Genomic DNA, 21553 nt, shown 5'->3' on the forward strand with positions numbered 1-21553 from the left:
AGAGACAAACAACATCATGTGCCTCCAAATGTGGTCTCTTGGAAAGAATATAACCTCACATAGGTAATATTACAATCAGGAATACATAACCTGAATCTAATCATGAGGAAACATGAGACAAACCCAAAGTAGGGAAGATTCTGTAAAATAACTGGCCCGTAACACACACACACACACACACACACACACACACACACACCCCTAAGAGTGGTGACAATGTGTTAATTTGATTGTTGTAATCATTTCACAATGTATATCAAATCATCATGCTGTACAACTTGAATAAATACAATTTTTGTCAACTATACCTCAGTAATACTGGGATGAACAAATGAACGAATGATAAATAATTGGCCTGCACTCTTCAAAAATCTCAATGTCACAAAAGTACAAATGCTGAGGAACTCTTCCATATTAAAGGAGTAAAAAGATACGGGAACTAAATATGGTATGTGATCCTGTACTAGATCTATACTGGAAGGAAAAAATGTTAAATAAAGACATTACTGGAACAATTGACAAATCGGAATATGAACTATAGATCAGATTAAATATAAATATTGTATCAATGCTAAATATCCTTAATTTGATAAACATACAAGAGGATACCCTGGTTCTTAAGAAATTCACACTTTAGAAATAAGGAGTAAAAGAGCATAGTGTATGTAACCTATTTTAGAATGATTCATAAAATACAAATAATAGGCTTATATTATTTATATATTTATACATGTATATTACACATGAAGAATAGTAAAATAAATGTGGCAAAATGTTAAGAATTGGTGAATCTGAGTAAAGGACAATAGGAGTTCTCTATTATTCTTACAACTTTTCTGTAAGCTTAAAATTATTTGAAAATAAAAAGTTAAAAAAAAAAAAAAAAATGGGCCGAGCATGGAGGCTCACGTCTGTATTCCTAGCACTTTGGGAAGCTGACGCAGGCGGATCACCTGAGGTCAGGAGTTCGAGACCAGCCTGGCCAACATGGTGAAACCCTGTCTCTACTAAAAATACAAAAATTAGCCAGGCGTGGTGGCGCGTACCTGTAAATCCCAGCTACCCGGGAGACTGAGGAAGGAGAATTGCTGGAACCCAGGAGATAGAGGCTGCAGTGAGCCGAGATCGAGTCACTGCACTCCAGCCTGGGCGACAGAGCGAGACTCCGTCTCAAAAGTAAAAAGAAATATACACTAATGTCGAGGAAAAGCGCTTTCACTTAATAACAGAAGATCTAAGTTTGTGCGCTACTTCTGTTTGTTAAATATCCTTCCTTAAGCATCACACTTTTCTCACCTGCAAAACACCATCCCAAACTTACAGAGGTCTCTTTTGATCCATACAAATTATGTGTATGAGAGATCTCCTAACTGTAAGTTATTGTACAAATGACATTATAATATTAAATACTTAGGAGTTTGCCAAAATAAAGGAGTTCGTTTTCTTAAGGTGCCGTACACATTAACTACAGTTACAACAAACTACGGAATAAGCGGTAGTGATGTAAACGGTGTTCCTTAAAGGAAGGTAATGTTTTTTGCCCTGTTCCGTAAAGTCTTAAACGCTTGACATTTTAAAATAGTTTTAAACCCTTTCCGGAATTAGAAACGGTATTTCGGACCGTGAAGTAACCGATCAGCCATTAGTGTCCCATCTTTAAGACCTGCTCTTTTACCCGTCTTGCAGAAGGTCTTCCGAGAGTGGGCCCGAGACAGCCTCCCGCCCGAATTAAACTCTCCGCAGCGCTTCCGGCCCTTGGCCTAGAAGTCTAGAACCCTGGGCCGGCCGCAAAGGAAGGTCTGCCGCGCATGCGCGCCCCGGCGCAGCCTTTCCGGAGCGATCCATCTCGTTACGTCACCACCAGCCTAGCTCGGACGGCAACCGGCGGGAGATTTTCAAAATGGGAGCCCAGAGGCACCGCCCAGGCCTCGGAAGGTGTCAGGGAGAACTTTCCGTGGTTTCAGCGTCGTCGCCTGGAGCGGCGGTCTAGAGAGCCGAGCCTGATGGGCGCCAAGGCCGGCTGGCTGCTTGGAGCGCTGCCTCGAAGGGACTGCGTGAAGGAAGCTAATCCGGAGAACCCAGGCCAGGGCCTGGAAATATGGCGACCTGCATCGGGGAGAAGATCGAGGTGAAAAGACTCGGCAGTCTGCAGCGGGGCGGGTGGGAGTAGTTGTGGGAGGACACGAGACCGCTGTGGGAAGGGGAGCGAACGAAGCTAACGGCTGTGGGGCGGGCACCGAGGTGCTTAGGGAGGGTCCCAACGGCCCAGGCCCCAGCTGTTTAGGGGCGGAGCGGCCCGCCCCTCAGAGACAGTAAGAGTAGGGGAGGCGGGACAGGTGAGTCCCTTGCCGCCCGGCAGTGTCCCCAGGCAGTGTCCCGAGGCACTGCGGCTTTCTTTCAGCAATCCCGCCCGAGCTACCGCGCTAGAGCAGAGCAGGGCTACCTCCCACTTCTCCAAGGGGATGGCGGTTATCTCCGGCGGGAGCTGCAGCGGGATTCTGACCAGGCCCTCCGCTCCCAGGGGTTGGCTGGAGACGGGAGGAGGGCGCTTAGGCTGCACTGAGGTTGAGGAACCAGATCACTAGGGTGCACCATCACCCTGAGCTTCCAGTCCAGCCTGGAAGCTCAGTCCCCGCACGGAGTCAACATGCCTTCCACCCTAGACACCTGCTGCATCGAGGTGTAATATCTGCTTGAATTTTGTCAAATTCCCCACTCGATCCATTTTATCTTCTTTTTCCAGCCCCTTCCCATCTTCCTTTCTACTGTGAGTCATCACACATAATCTTTAATTTTAACTTTTAAGGATTTTAAAGTTGGAAATCTGCTTGGTAAAGGATCATTTGCTGGTGTCTACAGAGCCGAGTCCATTCATACTGGTTTGGAAGTTGCAATAAAAATGGTAAGAATAAACTAATCAACTTCTCTCCTGTACTTTGCAAGTAACTAGAGAGGTGCCAGAGATGTCAGAAACTCCTTATCTACCAGCCTTTCCTTTGATTATACTGTAAGGAATACTTTGCATAGGCAGAAGACAATAGTGCCAAGTCCAGCCGTTGAGCTTAAGAATGTTTTAGGAAAGCCTTGACCTTGCTTAAATAAGTTTTATCTTCATTAATGTTCAGTAGACCTCGTATATGGTGTAATTATCCATACTTGGAGTAATGAGTAGGAATCAACTAACAAATAATTTGTTTATAAGAGTTCACTGTGTATAATTTTGTATTTCCCTGTAACATACAAAATATTATTCTTGATTGTTAGAAGTCAGCCCAATAGGAGTAACATAAACATAAGCACATTAAGAATCATTTGTCAGCCGGGTGGGTGGCTCACGCCTGTAATCTCAACGCTTTGAGAGGCTGAGGCAGGTGGATCACCTGAGCTCAGGAGTTTGAAAACAACTGTGCAACATGGTGAAACCTCCTCTCTACCAAAAATTAAAAAATTAGCTGGTGCTGGGCACGGTGGCCCACGCCTGTAATCCCAGAACTTTGGGAGGCCGAGGCAGGTGGATCACCTGAGGTCGGTAGTTCAAGACCAGCCTGACCAACATGGAGAAACCCCATCTCTACAAAAAATACCAAATTAGCCGGGTGTGGTGGCACACACCTGTAATCCCAGCTACTCTGGAGGCTGAGCAGGAGAATTGCTTGAACCCGGGAGGCAGAGGTTGTGGTGAGCCGAGATGGCGCCATTGCACTCCAGCCCAGGCAACAAGAGCTAAACTCCATCTCAAAAAAAAAATTTAGGCGGGCGTGGTGGCATGTGCCTGTGGTCCCAGCTACTCAGGAGGCTGAGGTGGGAGGATAGATTGTGCCTGGGGGGTTGAGGCTGCAGTGAACTGTGATCATGCTACTGCAATCCAGCCTAGGTGACAGTGAGACCCTGCCATTAAAAAAAAAAAAATCATTTATCTAAACCACTTAGAAAAAGAACTGGAAGTTTTGCTCTAAAATTTGCCTGAATTGGGATCTTTTTTTCTTATAGTGAGGCTATTTGTGCTATTAGATTATTTAAATTGAGATAGGATATTAGAATTAATTGGGCAAACTTTTACCAAGCATCCTGTCTGCCAAGCGCTCTGCTAGGTGCATGGGGAAAACAGATAACAGTAGGTTGACCGCAAAGATGTATAAAAGGACTTCAGTCTATTTTAAAGTATACTTTATTTTCAAAGTTCACTTTTAACCAGTTTATATTTGAAAGTCTGTCAACATGTAAACCTGTTATTTTTAGATAGATAAGAAAGCCATGTACAAAGCAGGAATGGTACAGAGAGTCCAAAATGAGGTGAAAATACATTGCCAATTGAAACATCCTTCTATCTTGGAGGTAAGATACAAATTTTGTAGAAGTGACCAAGGACACTGAATTTTTGTATATTTTAATTTATTATGCCCTTTCACATTTCAGCTTTATAACTATTTTGAAGATAGCAATTATGTGTATCTGGTATTAGAAATGTGCCATAATGGAGAAATGAACAGGTATCTAAAGAATAGAGTGAAACCCTTCTCAGAAAATGAAGGTAGGTGTGTTTTTATTGTTTGTTTTGTTTGGGTGGATAAAAGTTTTGCATTTTAAAGTGTAGTTTTGTGGAATATGCTATTTTATAATATATAGTAAAACTGTTTGAATTATTACTTTAAGCTAGAAAAGGAGATTTCCTCCATCCCAAGATGCTAATTCTTAACACAATTCAATTATTACAGTAGTAAAGTAAGAAATTTGTTATCCTTCTGTCTTTAAAACCACATTTTAAATTAAATTATTGGTAGCAATTTACTGTGTATCTTTTCAAGTGTAGTAACCTTTTTAGGATGCTATTGGTGACTATAAAGTAGTTCTAAATCAAGCACAAATAGCCATTGAAACTGTTTATTATAGAAAATATGAAACATACAGGTAGTGTGCTATAATGAGTCCCTTGAACTTAACACTCAGCTTCCAAAACTAGTGACTCATGGTCATATTATTTCATCTTTACTGTTTTTACTACCTTGATTTTCCAAAGTATTTTGAAGCAAATTATAGACATATTTTCAACTATAAATATTTCAAAGTATAGACTTCTTTAAAAACGTAGCCACAAAGCCATTATCACACCTAATAATTCTTTACTATCAAATATATAGCTTCAGACTTCCTCAATTTCTCATAATTTTTTGCAGTTCAAAGCAGAACCAAATAAGGTCTATGCATTGACACAAATGATTGTTTTCAAGTTATCCTGCTCTGCTAACTGAGATTACAGACAAGCTAACAGAAGTAGTTGCTGATGGGCTTCTTGTACATCTGAATCTATATAAGCCATTTGGAAAACAATTCGGGCATATGTATTTAGAGTTACAGAAATATTTATATTCTTTGACTCAGATTCCATTGTTGGAAGTTTATTCCAAAGAAATAATACAAATTGAAAAAAAAATGATACTCATCTTGATAATGACTACTGCATTTTTTTATAATACTTCATAAAAAAAGGCCTTATTAGGCCGGGCTCAGTGGCTCATGCCTGTAATCCCAGCACTTTGGGAGGCTGAGGCAGGTAGATCACCTGAGGTCAGGAGTTCGAGACCAGCCTGGCCAATATGTTAAAAACCCGTCTCTGCTAAAAATGCAAAAATTAGCTGGGCACAGTGGCTCATGCCTGTAATCCTAGCTACTTGGGAGGCTGAGGTGGATGGATCACAAGGTCAGGAAATCAAGACCAACCTGGCCAACATGGTGAAACCCCGTCTCTACTAAAAATACAAAAAAATTAGCTGGGTGTGGTGGTGCTCTCCTGTAATCCCAGCTACTCGGGAAGCTGAGGCAGGAGAATTGCTTGAACCCGGAGGCAGAGATTGCAGTGAACTGAGATTGTGCCACTGCACTCCAGCCTGGTGACAGAGCAAGACTCCATCTAAAAAAAAAAAAGCCTACAAATTGATTACTTGGGAAAGTCTGGGAGACATCGATGCAACTTTTTAGCTTTTTCTTTTTTTAAATAATCAGAATATATGTATGAATTGTTTGTGCAATTGTTTTTCTTAATTGCTGTGGTTACCCTAATGACTCTCAATTGCTAAAAAAAAAATTAGGCTTCTCTTAACTGCATGTAAAACGCCCATCAGTTGGAAAGAACAAAGATTAAAAGGAATGCCTAGTTTTCTTAAAGGTTAATATGGTATCTTTAAAGTGGCGTGTTGGTACCACTCTGATAATTGCTGGTAATTAAAGTGGCTGGTAAATCTAAGCTCCAAGCCAGTGTTCTACTACAGTGCTCTAGAATATATACCTGGGTTTCATAATGTATACTAAATACTAGATACTGAATCTTCCAGAGTTTCTAAATTGTAAATTCTCTTTTTTTAAATCCTAACAGCTCGACACTTCATGCACCAGATCATCACAGGGATGTTGTATCTTCATTCTCATGGTATACTACACCGGGACCTCACACTTTCTAACCTCCTACTGACTCGTAATATGAACATCAAGATTGCTGATTTTGGGCTGGCAACTCAACTGAAAATGCCACATGAAAAGCACTATACATTATGTGGAACTCCTAACTACATTTCACCAGAAATTGCCACTCGAAGTGCACATGGCCTCGAATCTGATGTTTGGTCCCTGGGCTGTATGTTTTATACATTACTTATCGGGAGACCACCCTTTGACACTGACACAGTCAAGAACACATTAAATAAAGTAGTATTGGCAGATTATGAAATGCCAACTTTTTTGTCAATAGAGGCCAAGGACCTTATTCACCAGTTACTTCGTAGAAATCCAGCAGATCGTTTAAGTCTGTCTTCAGTATTGGACCATCCTTTTATGTCCCGAAATTCTTCAACAAAAAGTAAAGATTTAGGAACTGTGGAAGACTCAATTGATAGTGGGCATGCCACAATTTCTACTGCAATTACAGCTTCTTCCAGTACCAGTATAAGTGGTAGTTTATTTGACAAAAGAAGACTTTTGATTGGTCAGCCACTCCCAAATAAAATGACTGTATTTCCAAAGAATAAAAGTTCAAGTGATTTTTCTTCTTCAGGAGATGGAAGCAGTTTTTATACTCAGTGGGGAAATCAAGAAACCAGTAATAGTGGAAGGGGAAGAGTAATTCAAGATGCAGAAGAAAGGCCACATTCTCGATACCTTCGTAGAGCTTATTCCTCTGATAGATCTGGCACTTCTAATAGTCAATCTCAAGCAAAAACATATACAATGGAACGATGTCACTCAGCAGAAATGCTTTCAATGTCCAAAAGATCAGGAGGAGGTGAAAATGAAGAGAGGTACTCCCCCACAAACAACAATGCCAACATTTTTAACTTCTTTAAAGAAAAGACATCTAGTAGTTCTGGATCTTTTGAAAGACCTGATAACAATCAAGCACTGTAAGAATAATTCTATCAGAGGCATTTTGTTTTTTGGTAACATTATACTAGTATAAATATGAAGCTGCATCTAAGCGGGGGGTTACCAGGGAAATGAAGTCTAAAAAAAAAAACCTCTGTCATGGATTTTGACCTATGGTTAACAGTCTTAAAAGGAGTGTGTGTGTTCATGAATGTGTTTATAAAATTGTTTAATATTTGGAAATTTTTAGCCTCATTTTTTAATTTTATATAGAGTGAGTCTCCAGTGCAAAGTATCATATATATTAGTCATGTCTTACCCCCTAAAGTACTTAATAATAACTGTATACGTAGATAGAAAAGCTGAGATTGAGTGGTCATAATACTGACTGCTTCCAATATGAAAACTAATTTTTAGTGACTGTAGTGTGTGTTTTTTTTCTTTTTCTGTTCATTTTATGATTTTTATGCTTAAATTATAAGAGGGCAGTCAAAGTGCCCTGGGCATTTTGGCGTGGGAGTTTAGCTTTTTAGAGATAGCATAGTTATGCCAATATTGTTTTCTATAGTTATTCTAAAATGTTCAGGTATTCAAATCAGAAGAAATCCTTTTCTAATATTTTTACCTTAAAATGTTACTGGATAATTTTTTATTAGTTTATGGGATTTTTTTGTTTATTTGTTTAGCTCCAATCATCTTTGTCCAGGAAAAACTCCTTTTCCATTTGCAGACCCGACACCTCAGACTGAAACGGTACAACAGTGGTTTGGGAATCTGCAAATAAATGGTGAGTTTTTAATGGAGTATTTAATCAAGAATTAATTACTTGGACACTTACCAGGCATTGCAGTGTTCTATTTGAGATTTTTTAAAGAAAATCATTTTCTTGCTTGGTGCAGTAGCTCATGCCTGTAATCCCAAAACTTGTGAGGCCAAGACAGGTGGATTGCTTGAGTCCAGGAGTTCAAGACCAGTTTGGGCACATAGCAAGACCCTGTATCTACAAAAAATAAAAAATTAGTTGAGTGTGGTGGCATGTACCTGTAGTCCCAGCTACTTGAGAAGCTGAGGCAGGAGGATTGCCTGAGCCGAGGAGTTCAAGGCTGCAGTGAGCTATAATCACACTGCACTCCAGCCTGTGTGACAGACAGAGAGACCCTGTCAAAAAGGAAAAAAAAAAAAAAAGCATTGGCCAGGCGTGGTGGCTCATGCCTGTAATCCTAGTACTTTGGGAGGCCAAGCCAGGCAGGTAACTTGAGGTCAGGTGTTCGAGACCACCCTGGCCAACATGGTGAAACCCCGTCTCTACTAAAAATACAAAAATTAGCTGGGTTTGGTGGCACACACCTGTAATCCCACCTACTTGGATGGCTGAGGCACAAGAATCGCTTGAACCAGGGAGACAGAGGTTGCAGTGAGCTGAGATCACGCCACTACACTCCAGTCTGGGCGATAGAGCTAGACTGTCTGGAAAAAAAAAAAAAAAAGCATTTTCAATACATCTCAATAAAGCTCTATTACAGTATTTGAATATTTGCTATAAGTCAGCCACTGTCCTTAATGTTTAACATATATTAAGTTCTCACAAAAAAACATGAGGAAGATACTGTTATTATCTCCGTCTTACAGATGAAACTGGGTACACAGAGCTTAATTTGCCCAAGCTATGTGACCATTCAGTAGAGTAGCCAGGGTTCAAACATAAGTAGTCTGGCTCAGAGACTTTATTCTTAACCCCTGCTCTTGCAGCCTCTCTATAATCAGCACCTTCTATCAGTGCCCATAAAATAATGAAAAGATGATTGACCTTATTTTTAAGTGGAAGCTGATAAGGACATTACAAGGTACCAATGGGACCTCATTCTAAAGTACAGAGCTACTAAAACCTAAACATTTTTAAACAGCTATCATCCAAGTCATTATGTTGTTTATAATACAGAGTTTGAAGGTTAAACATTCCTCATTAATGAACATGACAGATTCACAGAAGGTGAATTGGGAAATAATGCTGGAAAAAAGAAAAAAGACATATGGAGAGGAGGAGATCATTTTTTACTAAATATCGTATTACCTCATAGACAAAAAGCAAATAACACAGCTGTAATTTAACCAGAGAATTGTATGTTATCTTGAGTCTATTCTTTTCTTTTTTTAAATGTATATTATTCTCAGAAGCCCAAAAAGAAATTAATCTTTTTATTTATACTAATTAGAGATGATAATTCAGGTTTGTTTTTTAAACTGTAAAACTGCCACATACTTAATTTTGCACATCTGTTGTGTTTACAGATACTTATATTTAGTAACACAGACTTGTCTGAGATGGAGAAATAACCTTGTTTATAATAATCCAGTAGTGTTCCTGCAATTTTTCAGTATATTATTTGATACAAAATACTTTCTGTCATAATGAGAGTGGGGGGAAAGCACTAAAAAGTCATTTAAGAAAAAAATTATAATTCAAATTTTTAGTTTAGCATTGAAAAATTGCCTTACCAAGTTTTATATAATCTAATCATTTAAAGCCTTTAAAAGATACTGTTCTGTATGTGAACTTTAAAACCATACAAAATAAAATTTGGTAAAGTTAATGACTTTTTTTAAAAATGCTGGTGCAAGTACATGTGTAATATTAAAGATTAATGTTAAAGCTGTTCATACAGTGTTTTTGCTTTTAGTTGCATATTTTCATTAATTGCAAGTATTTCTAAGTAAAGATGGGCTAGACAGTTCTTAGCTTAAAGAGAGTAAATTTATATATTTTTCTCATGTAGAATGATTACTTGGGAACTCAAATCTGCTTTTGTTGGAGCATTGGCAGTTGCATGCTTTAGGATTAATAGTTGACCATATAGTGACTAGTTTTTGCCCTAATTGAAAAATTAATTTTATGTTAATATCTTTTGTGTCTTAGTCTTAGGAATACTAAAGGTATTTCTTCACGATCTGGTTTAAAATGCTCTTTCAAAGTCATGTCTTAAACTGCTTATTTGTTAGAAAATTATGAGCTCTTATTGTTTTGACTTTTTAACTAGATTTCTTTTGTTCAAAAAATGCTATCATAATCAGAGTGACGTTGTTTTGTGTCGACTTGTGTTTTTAGTTATTTACTAAATTGCTTCATTCTATGTATATTATAGCTCATTTAAGAAAAACTACTGAATATGACAGCATCAGCCCAAACCGGGATTTCCAGGGCCATCCAGATTTGCAGAAGGACACATCAAAAAATGCCTGGACTGATACAAAAGTCAAAAAGAACTCTGATGCTTCTGATAAGGCACATTCTGTAAAACAGCCAAATACCATGAAATATATGACTGCACTTCACAGTAAACCTGAGATAATCCAACAAGAATGTGTTTTTGGCTCAGATCCTCTTTCTGAACAGAGCAAGACTAGGGGTATGGAGCCACCATTGGGTTATCAGAATCGTACATTAAGAAGCATTACATCTCCGTTGGTTGCTCACAGGTTAAAACCAATCAGACAGAAAACCAAAAAAGCTGTGGTATGTCTGTTATCTTCCTAAGTTACTACATAACATTTTACTTGAGAATACAATTCTTGAGAACATATTTTTTAGTCCTCTGTAATGTCCTTCTACTTTGGGGTGTATACATGATCAACTTTATTAAAGAGAAAAGAGACTGGGTGTTTATGGAAAAACAGCTCTTATTTCCCTCTATCTTCTTAATAATAGTGACATGATACTGATAAGTTTTGAATTTTAAATTATTAATTTAAAGTAGATTTGAATAAAAAACATTTTAAAATAATACTGGCTATAGGCTGTGTTAAAGATTATTTTGTTCACAATTCCAATCAGTGAGCTAATATTATCCTTTGCTTCTATTTTTATTGTTTGTAAATTTAATCCTGTCTCAAATTTTAAAAAACTAGAAAATATAACTTTTATTTTTTTAGCTTCTGGAACTAAAGAAAAGGCATATGCACATTTAGGTTTAGAGTTTAAAAATTATTGTATGTGAATTGAGAATGGTGTGCGTTTTTTTAATTCTATCTTTATCCTGTTCTTTGTTCCCATTTTACTTCCCATTTCATCCTTGCCTTTGTTTGGCTTGCTATTATCTTTTCAAAGTCCTTATTCTCCACCCTACCTTCTGTTTGCTTTCTGCTCATTGATTATCATTTCACACTTCATTATACATTCTTACCTTTGCACCATATGGTTCACAGTTGTGCTCAAATATACCTCTGATCTGGACTGTTGTAGTGAAGCAGCTATTTGATTTTGACTTCAATATTTGTTTCTGCCATGGTTAAGTACTCCTAAGTATTATGTATGTCAGAGCTGTTCTAGTAAACAAAAGAATTATTACTGATTTTGGGGTTTTTTTTTTTTAGGTGAGCATACTTGATTCAGAGGAGGTGTGTGTGGAGCTTCTAAAGGAGTATGCATCTCAAGAATATGTGAAAGAAGTTCTTCAGATATCTAGTGATGGAAATATGGTAATGTGTAGTTACTTTATTACCTTGCAACTTCAAATTATCGTTTAAGCATGTTTAGCATTCTAATTCATTTTACGATGATGTAAGTTTTTTTTAAATCAGTTTCCCAGTATGATAGTGTCTCTGGAATTCAAAAATTGAAATATCATATTAAACATATTTAAATAAATTGGTGCAGTGTTAAAAATAATTATATCTAGTAAGAAAATCTAAACTTTTGGTTTAAGTTAAAAAGCAAAAAAATTACTTTTACAGAATATTTAACATTTTTCTATAAAATAATATTTAATGTTACATTTAAACACTTTTTATACATTTTAGCAAAATATAGTACTGGAACTTAATGGCATGTAATTCGAATTTTTAAAAAATCTTTTGGCAGATCACTATTTATTATCCAAATGGTGGAAGAGGTTTTCCTCTTGCTGATAGACCACCCTCACCTACTGACAACATCAGTAGGTACAGCTTTGACAATTTACCAGGTATGTGAATTTACCAGGGAATAAATTTTGATAGTAGATTTATATGTATATATGTATAAACTCTATATATAGATATAATAAATTATAAATATCTTAGCTTCAGTCAAACTGTAGGTCATATCATATTCTTGTACTTTGTTTCTAGTGAGAGATGTATGCCTTTAATGCAATGTTTATTATTAATATTCTGTGTTATAATGGTACTATATTCTATTTGAAAACTAACTCTAGAACATTAGTCATATGTCTCACAAATGTAATTTGTGTACTTGTTTAGACTGTGGCTATAGTTGTGTTAAAAAAAAAAAAAGTCAACATTGTGCTTGCTTCAGAGCACATATACTAAAGTTGGAATGTTACAGAGAACATGGCCCCTGTGACTCACAAATTTGTGAAGCATTCTGTATTTAAAAAATAATTCACCATGTATGTGGCTTTTGACCTTTGAAATCAGTGCTGCTACATAAATGATTATTTATAATTATAGTTAACCAAATTTGACTCCCAGTTTGGTTTCTGGATATTATGGACTATGGACATAAGTACTGAATAGTAAGACTTCGTTGAGGTAACTCTTAGAATAAGAAAACCTGTCTAATGTAACCCTATTAGAAATCACAATAAATAGATAAAACTGTATGTCAGGTCAACACTTTTTTCCCTAACGTTAAGTATTTTTTTTCCTTAGAAAAATACTGGCGAAAATATCAATATGCTTCCAGGTTTGTACAGCTTATAAGATCTAAATCTCCCAAAATCACTTATTTTACAAGATACGCTAAATGCATTTTGATGGAGAATTCTCCTGGTGCTGATTTTGAAGTTTGGTTTTATGATGGTAAGTACCATTTGGAAATGGTAATTCGTTCGTTTAGTTTGTAATTTAGTAGTTAGGTATATGTGGGTTTTTAAAATTCAACAGTCAGTTTTAAAGATGTGTATGTATATAACTATACATATAAATTGCACAGCAGAGTATACATGTCAATCATATTAACCAAAATTTATCTAGCCTTCCTTTAAACAATTTATCCTATAATATGTATATTAGTCCTCTTTTCCTACTTAGCTCCAGTTTAACTACATCTAGGCTGATGGTATAAAAATCACATGAAATGTGCAATGTCCTATTTCTTATTAGAAACCTTAAATGGACATATACCAAATTATGAGAATTATAAATGTAGCAAAAAGGATAGGGTTGAGTCTAAATCTATTCTGTAAAGATGAATGTTCTTATTTTCTAAATCTATTCTATAAAGATGAACTATTTTTTAATCTATAAAGCTCCTTTAAGGGACACAAAGCATTCATATCACACAGTACATATATAATTATAGCTATCCTTCAATTATGTTTTTGTATGAATATAGTGATTTTTTAAAATGTTAAAGTATCAGGCTTAAACCAGATATATGTTGGGAAAAAAATGGATGACCCATATTTATTGAATGCTTTGATAGTCTCATTTTACTAATAGTCAATAAATGAATAAAAATGATACCTTGATCCAGGAGCCATTATATACTGGTATGATAATAAATATAAATCTAGGAATATTTTTAAAAAGGATAAGAGAACAGTTTTCTGATTTTTTTTTTTTTTTTTTTTAGGGGTAAAAATACACAAAACAGAAGAGTTCATTCAGGTGATTGAAAAGACAGGGAAGTCTTACACTTTAAAAAGTGAAAGTGAAGTTAATAGCTTGAAAGAGGAGATAAAAATATATATGGACCATGCTAATGAGGTACATACCTAATTATAGGTTTTTCATACCAATTAATGATTACAAATGACATAGGTGAAACAATGACAGAAGCACTCTTCTTTTGTAATAGGGTCATCGTATTTGTTTAGCACTGGAATCCATAATTTCAGAAGAGGAAAGGAAAACTAGGAGTGCTCCCTTTTTCCCAATAATCATAGGAAGGTAAATGTCTGAAAATTTTAAACATATGGCCAAAATGTTTTAAAAGTTTGATGTTTATATTATAAACATTCTTTAGTTTTCTGTAAATTGAAAGCTTCAACGGAATATATTTGGACTTTTCTGCTTCAGAAAACCTGGTAGTACTAGTTCACCTAAGGCCTTATCACCTCCTCCTTCTGTGGATTCAAATTACCCAACGAGAGACAGAGCATCTTTCAATAGAATGGTCATGCATAGTGCTGCTTCTCCAACACAGGCACCAATCCTTAATCCCTCTGTAAGTAAATATATGTCACTTCTGTACTTTCAACCTTTCAATGATTGCCTGATGCCCTTCATATAAAATAGTTTATTGTGGCTTTACTATCATCTACGTACTTTTCCAGCCTCATCCTGAGCCACTTTATCCCATACTATCTATGTTTGAGCGTCAAAGGCCTTCTTTCAGTTATTTAAACAAGTCAAAGGGCCTTTTCACATGCTGTTCACTTGACCTGGAACTCTTTTCCCCAACCACTTAACTTTATAAATGTGTAAGTCTTATTTTTCAAGTCTCTGTTTAAATGTTACCTCAATGAGCCCTAATCTCAGCCCTCTGGGAAAAGCTAAATGTATTAACATATACATATATAGTTGTTGTTTTTTTGTTTTTTTGTTTTTTTTGGTTTTTTTTTGAGACAGAGTCGCCCAGGCTGGAGTGCAATGGCATGATCTCAGCTCACTGCAAGCTCCGCCTCCCGGGTTCACGCCATTCTCCTGCCTCAGCCTCCCGAATAGATGGGACTACAGGCGCCCGCCACCATGCCTGGCTAATTTTTTTTGTATTTTTAGTAGAGACGGGGTTTCACTATGTTAGCCAGGATGGTCTCAATCTCCTGACCTTGTGATCCACCCGCCTCGGCCTCCCCAAAGTGCTGGGATTACAGGCGTGAGCCACCACGCCCAGCTAGTTGTTTTATTTTTACTAGTAAAATATCATTAACTGCCTAAATGCTCATGATAGACTCATGGTTAAATTTATTATATACTTAATGAACATGGCAATGAAGATTATATAGCAGTGTAGAAAAATGCAACATTAAAGAAATAGGTGTGTGTATTTGTGTGTACTCACCCACATGCACAAAAAGAACATGCCATGGGATAAAAAGATGAAAGAAATCCACCAAAATGAAAACAGCAACTGTGCGGGAGGGTGGGGGGTTCTTTTCTGTATTTTTCTAATTTCCAATAATGTGGTTATATTTTCATTAAAAAATTTATGTTTTTAAAAAATTAAGCTAATGAAAAATCTCATAATTGTCTGCTTTTGCTGAATGTGGCTTATAAAAATGCTGAGGAATAATATCTTCCTGTCCTTTATTCTTTGTAGATGGTTACAAATGAAGGACTTGGTCTTACAACTACAGCTTCTGGAACAGACATCTCTTCTAATAGTCTAAAAGATTGTCTTCCTAAATCAGCACAACTTTTGAAATCTGTTTTTGTGAAAAATGTTGGTTGGGCTACACAGGTGAGAAGTTCCTAGTACAGTGCATTTTCTCATTAATGAATTTCTTTTCATTTTCACACTGTTAAGACAATTACCAAAAAATACAAATTATTGTAATGATATCTTTTTACAGGGAAGTTTTTGTACCTTTTAACATTGGTTATATCATTAAAAAATTTAACTTCTTAAATTTGTATTCAGTTGGAAGACTCCAGACATTGCTGATTAGAGGTTGCCTGCTAGGCTTGGGTGACCTACTTTTGCCATTTGTTTTTAAAGTAGAGGTCATGATAATGACTAATTGTGAAGAGTAGAGTGTGAAATCTGGGACGTTTTAAATTTTGGAAATTATTTGTAATCAATATTAGTAGAGTAACTTACTTACTTTTTTTTTTTTTTTGAGACAAAGTCTCACACTGCAAGCTCTGCCTCCTGGGTTCACGCCATTCTCCTGCCTCAGCCTCCCGAGTAGCTGGGACTACAGGCGCCCACCGCCACACCGGGCTAATTTTTTCTATTTTTAGTAGAGACAGGGTTTCACCATGTTAGCCAGGATGGTCTCAATCCCCTGACCTTGTGATCTGCCTGCCTCAGCCTCCCGAAGTTCTGGGATTACAGGCGTGAGCCACTGCTCCCGGCCAGTAGAGTAACTTTCATTTGGCAAAAGAAGAAAAAGATTTTTCCATTAAAAGTCAAGTGAAAGCCAGGTGTGATGTCATGTGCCTATAGTCCCAGTTACTCAAGAATCCGAGGTGGGAGGGTCATTTGAGTCCAGGAGTTTGAGGCCAGCCTGGGCAACAAAGCAAGACCCCATCTCTTTTAAAAAGTGAAGTCAATATTGAGTTTCAAATTTACAGAATTTTATGTAGTTGTGAACCTATATGTGTATATTATCTAAAATCTTGAAACTTGGAGACTTCTGAGCCTGACACATGTACTTTTACTTAACAGTGAAGTAAATGCAACCTAGTTCTTTATGGGGGTAGGTAACATTTGTTGAGCACCTGCTTTGTGGTACCTACCATGTTTTTCACGTACTTTGTCTAGTTTATCCCCCAAAATAACCTAGTAAAGTTGATGTATCTCCTTTTATAGACAGTAAAATTATGCTTCATAATGGTAGATTAACTTGCACAATCCTACATTGTACTCTTAAGTTGGCAGAGTCTAAATGTAAGCCTAGATCTGTTTGATTTGGCGTCCATGTACTATGCACTTCTCCGTTTTGAGTGACACATTGTGACTATTAATGACTAAAGGAAGAAGTTTCAGAGGCTAAAATGTAATATTCTCAGGCCAGGAAAGAAATTCTTGTGGCTTAAGGACAAAGAAAATGTTGCTTTTATTTCCTAAATCTCTTCTTGTTAAGAAATACTAAATATTTCTTGTGGGGGAAAAAACCAACAACCAAAAAACTTAGAAATCCTAATGGAAATTAATGGGAAACAGGATTCACTTTATAATAATTTTAATATTATAATATCTTAGCTATTAAAGGAATAATATGAAAAAGACATGAATATTCTCAGTGCTCTGCCATCATAGCCCCAAATTTGTAGTCACTTAGAGAGTTTTTTTTTAACTGTGGAAAACCTGTTAAATATGTTAAATATTAATACAGAACCACAAACCCTCTACTGTATAGTAATTTTGTGTGCTACTACTGCTGTTTTTTTTTTTCTATGCCTGTTCTTACCCATGCATATTATTTTTCTAGTTAACTAGTGGAGCTGTGTGGGTTCAATTTAATGATGGGTCCCAGTTGGTTGTGCAGGCAGGAGTGTCTTCTATCAGTTATACCTCACCAAATGGTCAAACAACTAGGTAAGTTCTTAAAATACTGCTCGAGATTCAGCCCTTTGCTATAATTTCTCTTTCTCTATATGTTGAAATGGATGATTTAATAAAGATACTTCTTTCATTTTGACAATCATGTGATTCTTTAAACTGTTAATTATTCTTAGCAATTCATGTAGTCATTAATGCATATTTTATGATTATCTATATTAACTCAGGGCAATTGGTATGAATAATCCACTCTAAGAGGTTGGGTTCCTTGTAGCCTAACTGTTCCATAGTGTAACTGATGGCCCTTTTCAGAAGTAAGGGACTTCTAATTCTAGGTTCAAATAATATACCAAACCTATTTACTTAAAAGAACAGAAAAAAGAAATCTTTAAGATATAACCTGCTTATTTTTCCCAAATGAAAGGCTATATCCCCAATCTAATGTAAAGTGATTAATGTTTGAAAGACCTTTTTGAATGTGTATATTCATTCTATATGAAAATATGTATCAGGCACCAAGCCAAAAATAAGGAATCTGGCAATACGAAAAACAAGGAGTTGTTTGCTTTCCTCATTTAAATCAGAACTTACTAAAAGTAGGGTACTGACGATGCCAATGCAGACGTGCTCTTTTATGAGAAGTGCTTATTGTAATGGAAGTACTTGGGACAAATATAATCTGTAGATACCTACCAACTGCATTTTTGTGTTAAATTTAAATAATGCAGTGACATCACTTAAATAACTATGTTTCAAGTGAGAGGCTTTGTTAAAAGCTCTTTGAGGTGCTCCAGAAAGTGGAAAGATGCAGATGCGAAGTGGGTAAAACCCTTGTTCCCAGGATACATGTTGACATTTTATTTGGTGTGGTCATTTGGAAATTGTTAACATTTAAATAGAAATATATTGATAATGTGTTTGGCTTGGTATTTTTCTGTAGAATTAGGGCTTTTTTTTTTTTTTTTTGAGACAGAGTCTCACTCTGTTGCCCAGGCTTGAGTCAGTGGTGCGACTTGGCTCACTGCAACCTCTGCCTCCTGGATTCAAGCAATTCTCCTGCCTCAGCCTCCCGAGTAGCTGAAATTACAGGCATACGCCACCACACCCGGCTAATTTTGTATTTTTAGTAGAGACAGGGTTTCACCGTATTGGCCAGGCTGGTCTCAAACTCCTGACCTCGTAATCCACCCCCCTTGGCCTCCCAAAGTGCTGCGATTACAGGCATTAGCCACCGTGCCTGTCCGGGGCCTTTTAAATTTAATGAGGAATCCAGATTTTTGGCTTGCTTTTGAAATTATGAAGCCAGTTCAAGTTTATCTAATTTTCCTTCTGTTATTTAAATGTGTTTAGAAAATGGTCTGTTTTAAAAGAAAAGAAACTGTATGCTTCACTTGATTTAGGTATCTAATAAATAATTGTTACAATTTTTCTGAGGTGCCTCTTGTTATTGAAGAATTACTGAAAAATATAATGTGCTTTTTGGGACTCTCATAAGAACCAAGTACTTCAGTTATGATTTTGTCTTTTTTTCTTTTGCTTCACTTAGGTATGGAGAAAATGAAAAATTACCAGAATACATCAAACAGAAATTACAGTGTCTGTCTTCCATCCTTTTGATGTTTTCTAATCCGACTCCTAATTTTCATTGATTAAAACTCCTTTCAGACATATAAGTTTAATAAATAACTTTTTTGTTGGCTTTCAAGTAAAGTGATTTTTTTAAATTTAATATAAAGTCTTCAGAAAGCCTTTCTATGAAAGAATTTTAACCTATAATGTAAAGGATGTATTCTGAGAGAACAAAGCAGAATGAAACTTGAATCACTTACTAAATATAGTGGATATAAAATAGAACACCTGACTTTGCTCTTAGACCATAACCCCTGAACTTACTATGTTCATATATTTGTATTGAACAATCTTTTAAAAGCAAAAATGTAAATGATGTGTGGTTTATTTGTGCTTTTATTGTTTTCCCTGCGTCTCAGACATGTTGAGAATCATGGACAAAACCTGCTGGAATTTTGGAATTTTTGAAGATGTAAATAATGTGTATTTATGTTATAAGTAACATATCTAAACATGTATATTTGTTTTATATTTATTTTTGTAGCACCAGTGTCTGATGAAACATTTTTGCAAATGCATTTTATAAAAAAAATAAATATAGTGATAAGTTACATTATCTTTTGATTCATTTAATTAAATACTTATTTTAAAATAACTTACCAGTAAACTCACTTTTTAAATTGTGTTGCCTGTTGAGGAGTCAATTAAATTTTAAATATTAATTTTGCAAATGTTAAATACATTGTTTCTCTATTATCTGAAAATGTTGGTATATTTTAATGAATTCTTTTTAAATTATACATTAAGTTCTGGGTTACATGTGCAGAACATGCAGTTTTGTTACATAGGTATACATGTGTCATGGTAGTTTGCTGCACCCATCAACCGGTCACCTACATTAGGTATTTCTTCTAATACCCCTAACCCCCCATCCCCCACAGGCCCCAGTGTGTGATGTTCCCCTCCCTAGGTCCATGTGTTTTTGTGTTGGTTTTTTTTTTGAGACAGAGTCTCACTCTGTTGCCCAGGGTGGAGTGCAATGGCACAATCTCGGGTCACTGCAACCTCTGCCTCCCAGGCTCAAGCGATTCTCCTGCCTCAGCCTCCCAAGTAGCTGGGATTACAGGTGCATGCCACCATGCCCAGCTAAGTTTTGTATTTTTAGTAGAGATGGGGTTTTGCCATGTTGGCCAGGCTGGTCTTGAACCCCTGACCTCAGGTGATCCGCCTGCCTTGGCCTCCCAAAGTACTTGGATTACAGGCATGAGGCACCATGCCCAGCCCCATGTGTCCTTATTGTTCAGCTTCCACTTATGAATGAGAACATGCAGTGTTTGGTTTTTCTGATCTTGTGATAGTTTGCTGAAAATGATGGTTTCCAGCTTTATTCAAGTCCCTGCAAAAGACATGAACTCATCCTTTTTCATGGCTGCATAGTATTCCATGGTATATATGTGCCACATTTTCTTAATCCAGTCTGTCATTAATGGGCATTTGGGTTGGTTCTAAGTCTTTGCTATTAGGAATAGTGCCGCAATAAACATACGTGTGCATGTGTCTTTATCGTAGAAAGATTTATAATGCTTTGGGTATATGCCCAGTAACAGGATCGCTGGGTCAAATAGTATTTCTAGTTCTAGATCCTTGAGGAATCTCCACACCGTCTTCCACAATGGTTGAACTAATTTACACTCCCACCAACAGTGTAAAAGCATTCCTATTTTTCCACAACCTCTCCAGCATCTGTTGTTTCTTGACTTTTTAATGATTCCCATTCTAACTGGCATGAGATGGTATCTCATTGTGGTTTTGATTTGTATTTCTCTAATGACCAGTGATGATGAGCATTTTTTCACGTCTGTTGGCTGCATAAATGTCTTCTTTTGAGAAGTGTCTGTTTATATCCTTTGTCCAGTTTTTGATGAGGTTGTTTGCTTTTTTCTTGTACATTTCTAAGTTCTTTGTAGATTCTGGATATTACCCTTTGTCAGATGGATAGATTACAAAAATTTTCTCCCATTCTGTAGGTTGCCTGTTCACTCTGATGATAGTTTCTTTTGCTGTGCAGAAACTCTTTAATTAGATTCCGTCAATTTTGGCATTTGTGGCCATTGCTTTTGGTGTTTTAGACATGAAGTCTTTGCCCATGCCTATGTCCTGAATGGTATTGCCCAGGTTTTCTTCTAGGATTCTTATGGTCCTAGGTCATACGTTTAAGTCTTTGATACATCTTGAGTTGATTTTTATATAAGGTGTAAGGAAGGGGTCCAGTTTCAGTTTTCTGCATATGGCTACCCAGTTTTCCCAACACCATTTATTAAATAGGGAATCTTTCCCCATTGCTTGTGTGTGTCAGGTTTGTCAAAGATCAGATGGTTGTAGATGTGTGGTGTTATTTCTGAGGCTTCTGTTTCATTGGTCTATATATCTGTTTTGGTACCAGTACCATGCTGTTTTGGTTAC

At 36.6% G+C, this 21553-nt stretch overlaps 1 protein-coding gene and 1 pseudogene across 4 annotated transcripts; both read left to right on the plus strand.

The window, feature by feature from the left end:
- Window positions 1-1856: 1856 nt before the first annotated feature.
- PLK4 (polo like kinase 4) lies at window positions 1857-19854 on the plus strand. 4 transcript variants are annotated; one of them, XM_032146950.2, is made up of 16 exons: window positions 1857-2128; window positions 2807-2902; window positions 4240-4335; window positions 4417-4531; window positions 6371-7391; window positions 8040-8140; window positions 10494-10864; window positions 11722-11826; window positions 12209-12311; window positions 13000-13149; window positions 13925-14058; window positions 14150-14241; window positions 14371-14518; window positions 15614-15754; window positions 17451-17557; window positions 19068-19854. In XM_032146950.2, the coding sequence occupies exons 1-16, from the start codon at window positions 2099-2101 to the stop codon at window positions 19168-19170; spliced, it is 2913 nt and encodes a 970-aa protein (XP_032002841.1). In that variant the 5' UTR covers window positions 1857-2098; the 3' UTR covers window positions 19171-19854. The 4 variants fall into 4 exon arrangements, with proteins under 4 accessions (XP_032002841.1, XP_032002850.1, XP_058292723.1 ...); XM_032146959.2 differs by having other exon boundaries at window positions 1876-2128; window positions 6371-7289; window positions 19068-19665; XM_058436740.1 differs by lacking the exon at window positions 1857-2128 and adding an exon at window positions 2302-2336 and having other exon boundaries at window positions 19068-19665.
- On the plus strand, window positions 12631-12722 carry LOC116466161 (U6 spliceosomal RNA; annotated as a pseudogene).
- Window positions 19855-21553: the final 1699 nt, after the last annotated feature.

The sequence above is a fragment of the Hylobates moloch genome, unplaced genomic scaffold, assembly GCF_009828535.3.
Source record: "Hylobates moloch isolate HMO894 unplaced genomic scaffold, HMol_V3 SCAFFOLD_3, whole genome shotgun sequence".
Taxonomy (NCBI): Eukaryota; Metazoa; Chordata; class Mammalia; order Primates; family Hylobatidae; genus Hylobates; species Hylobates moloch.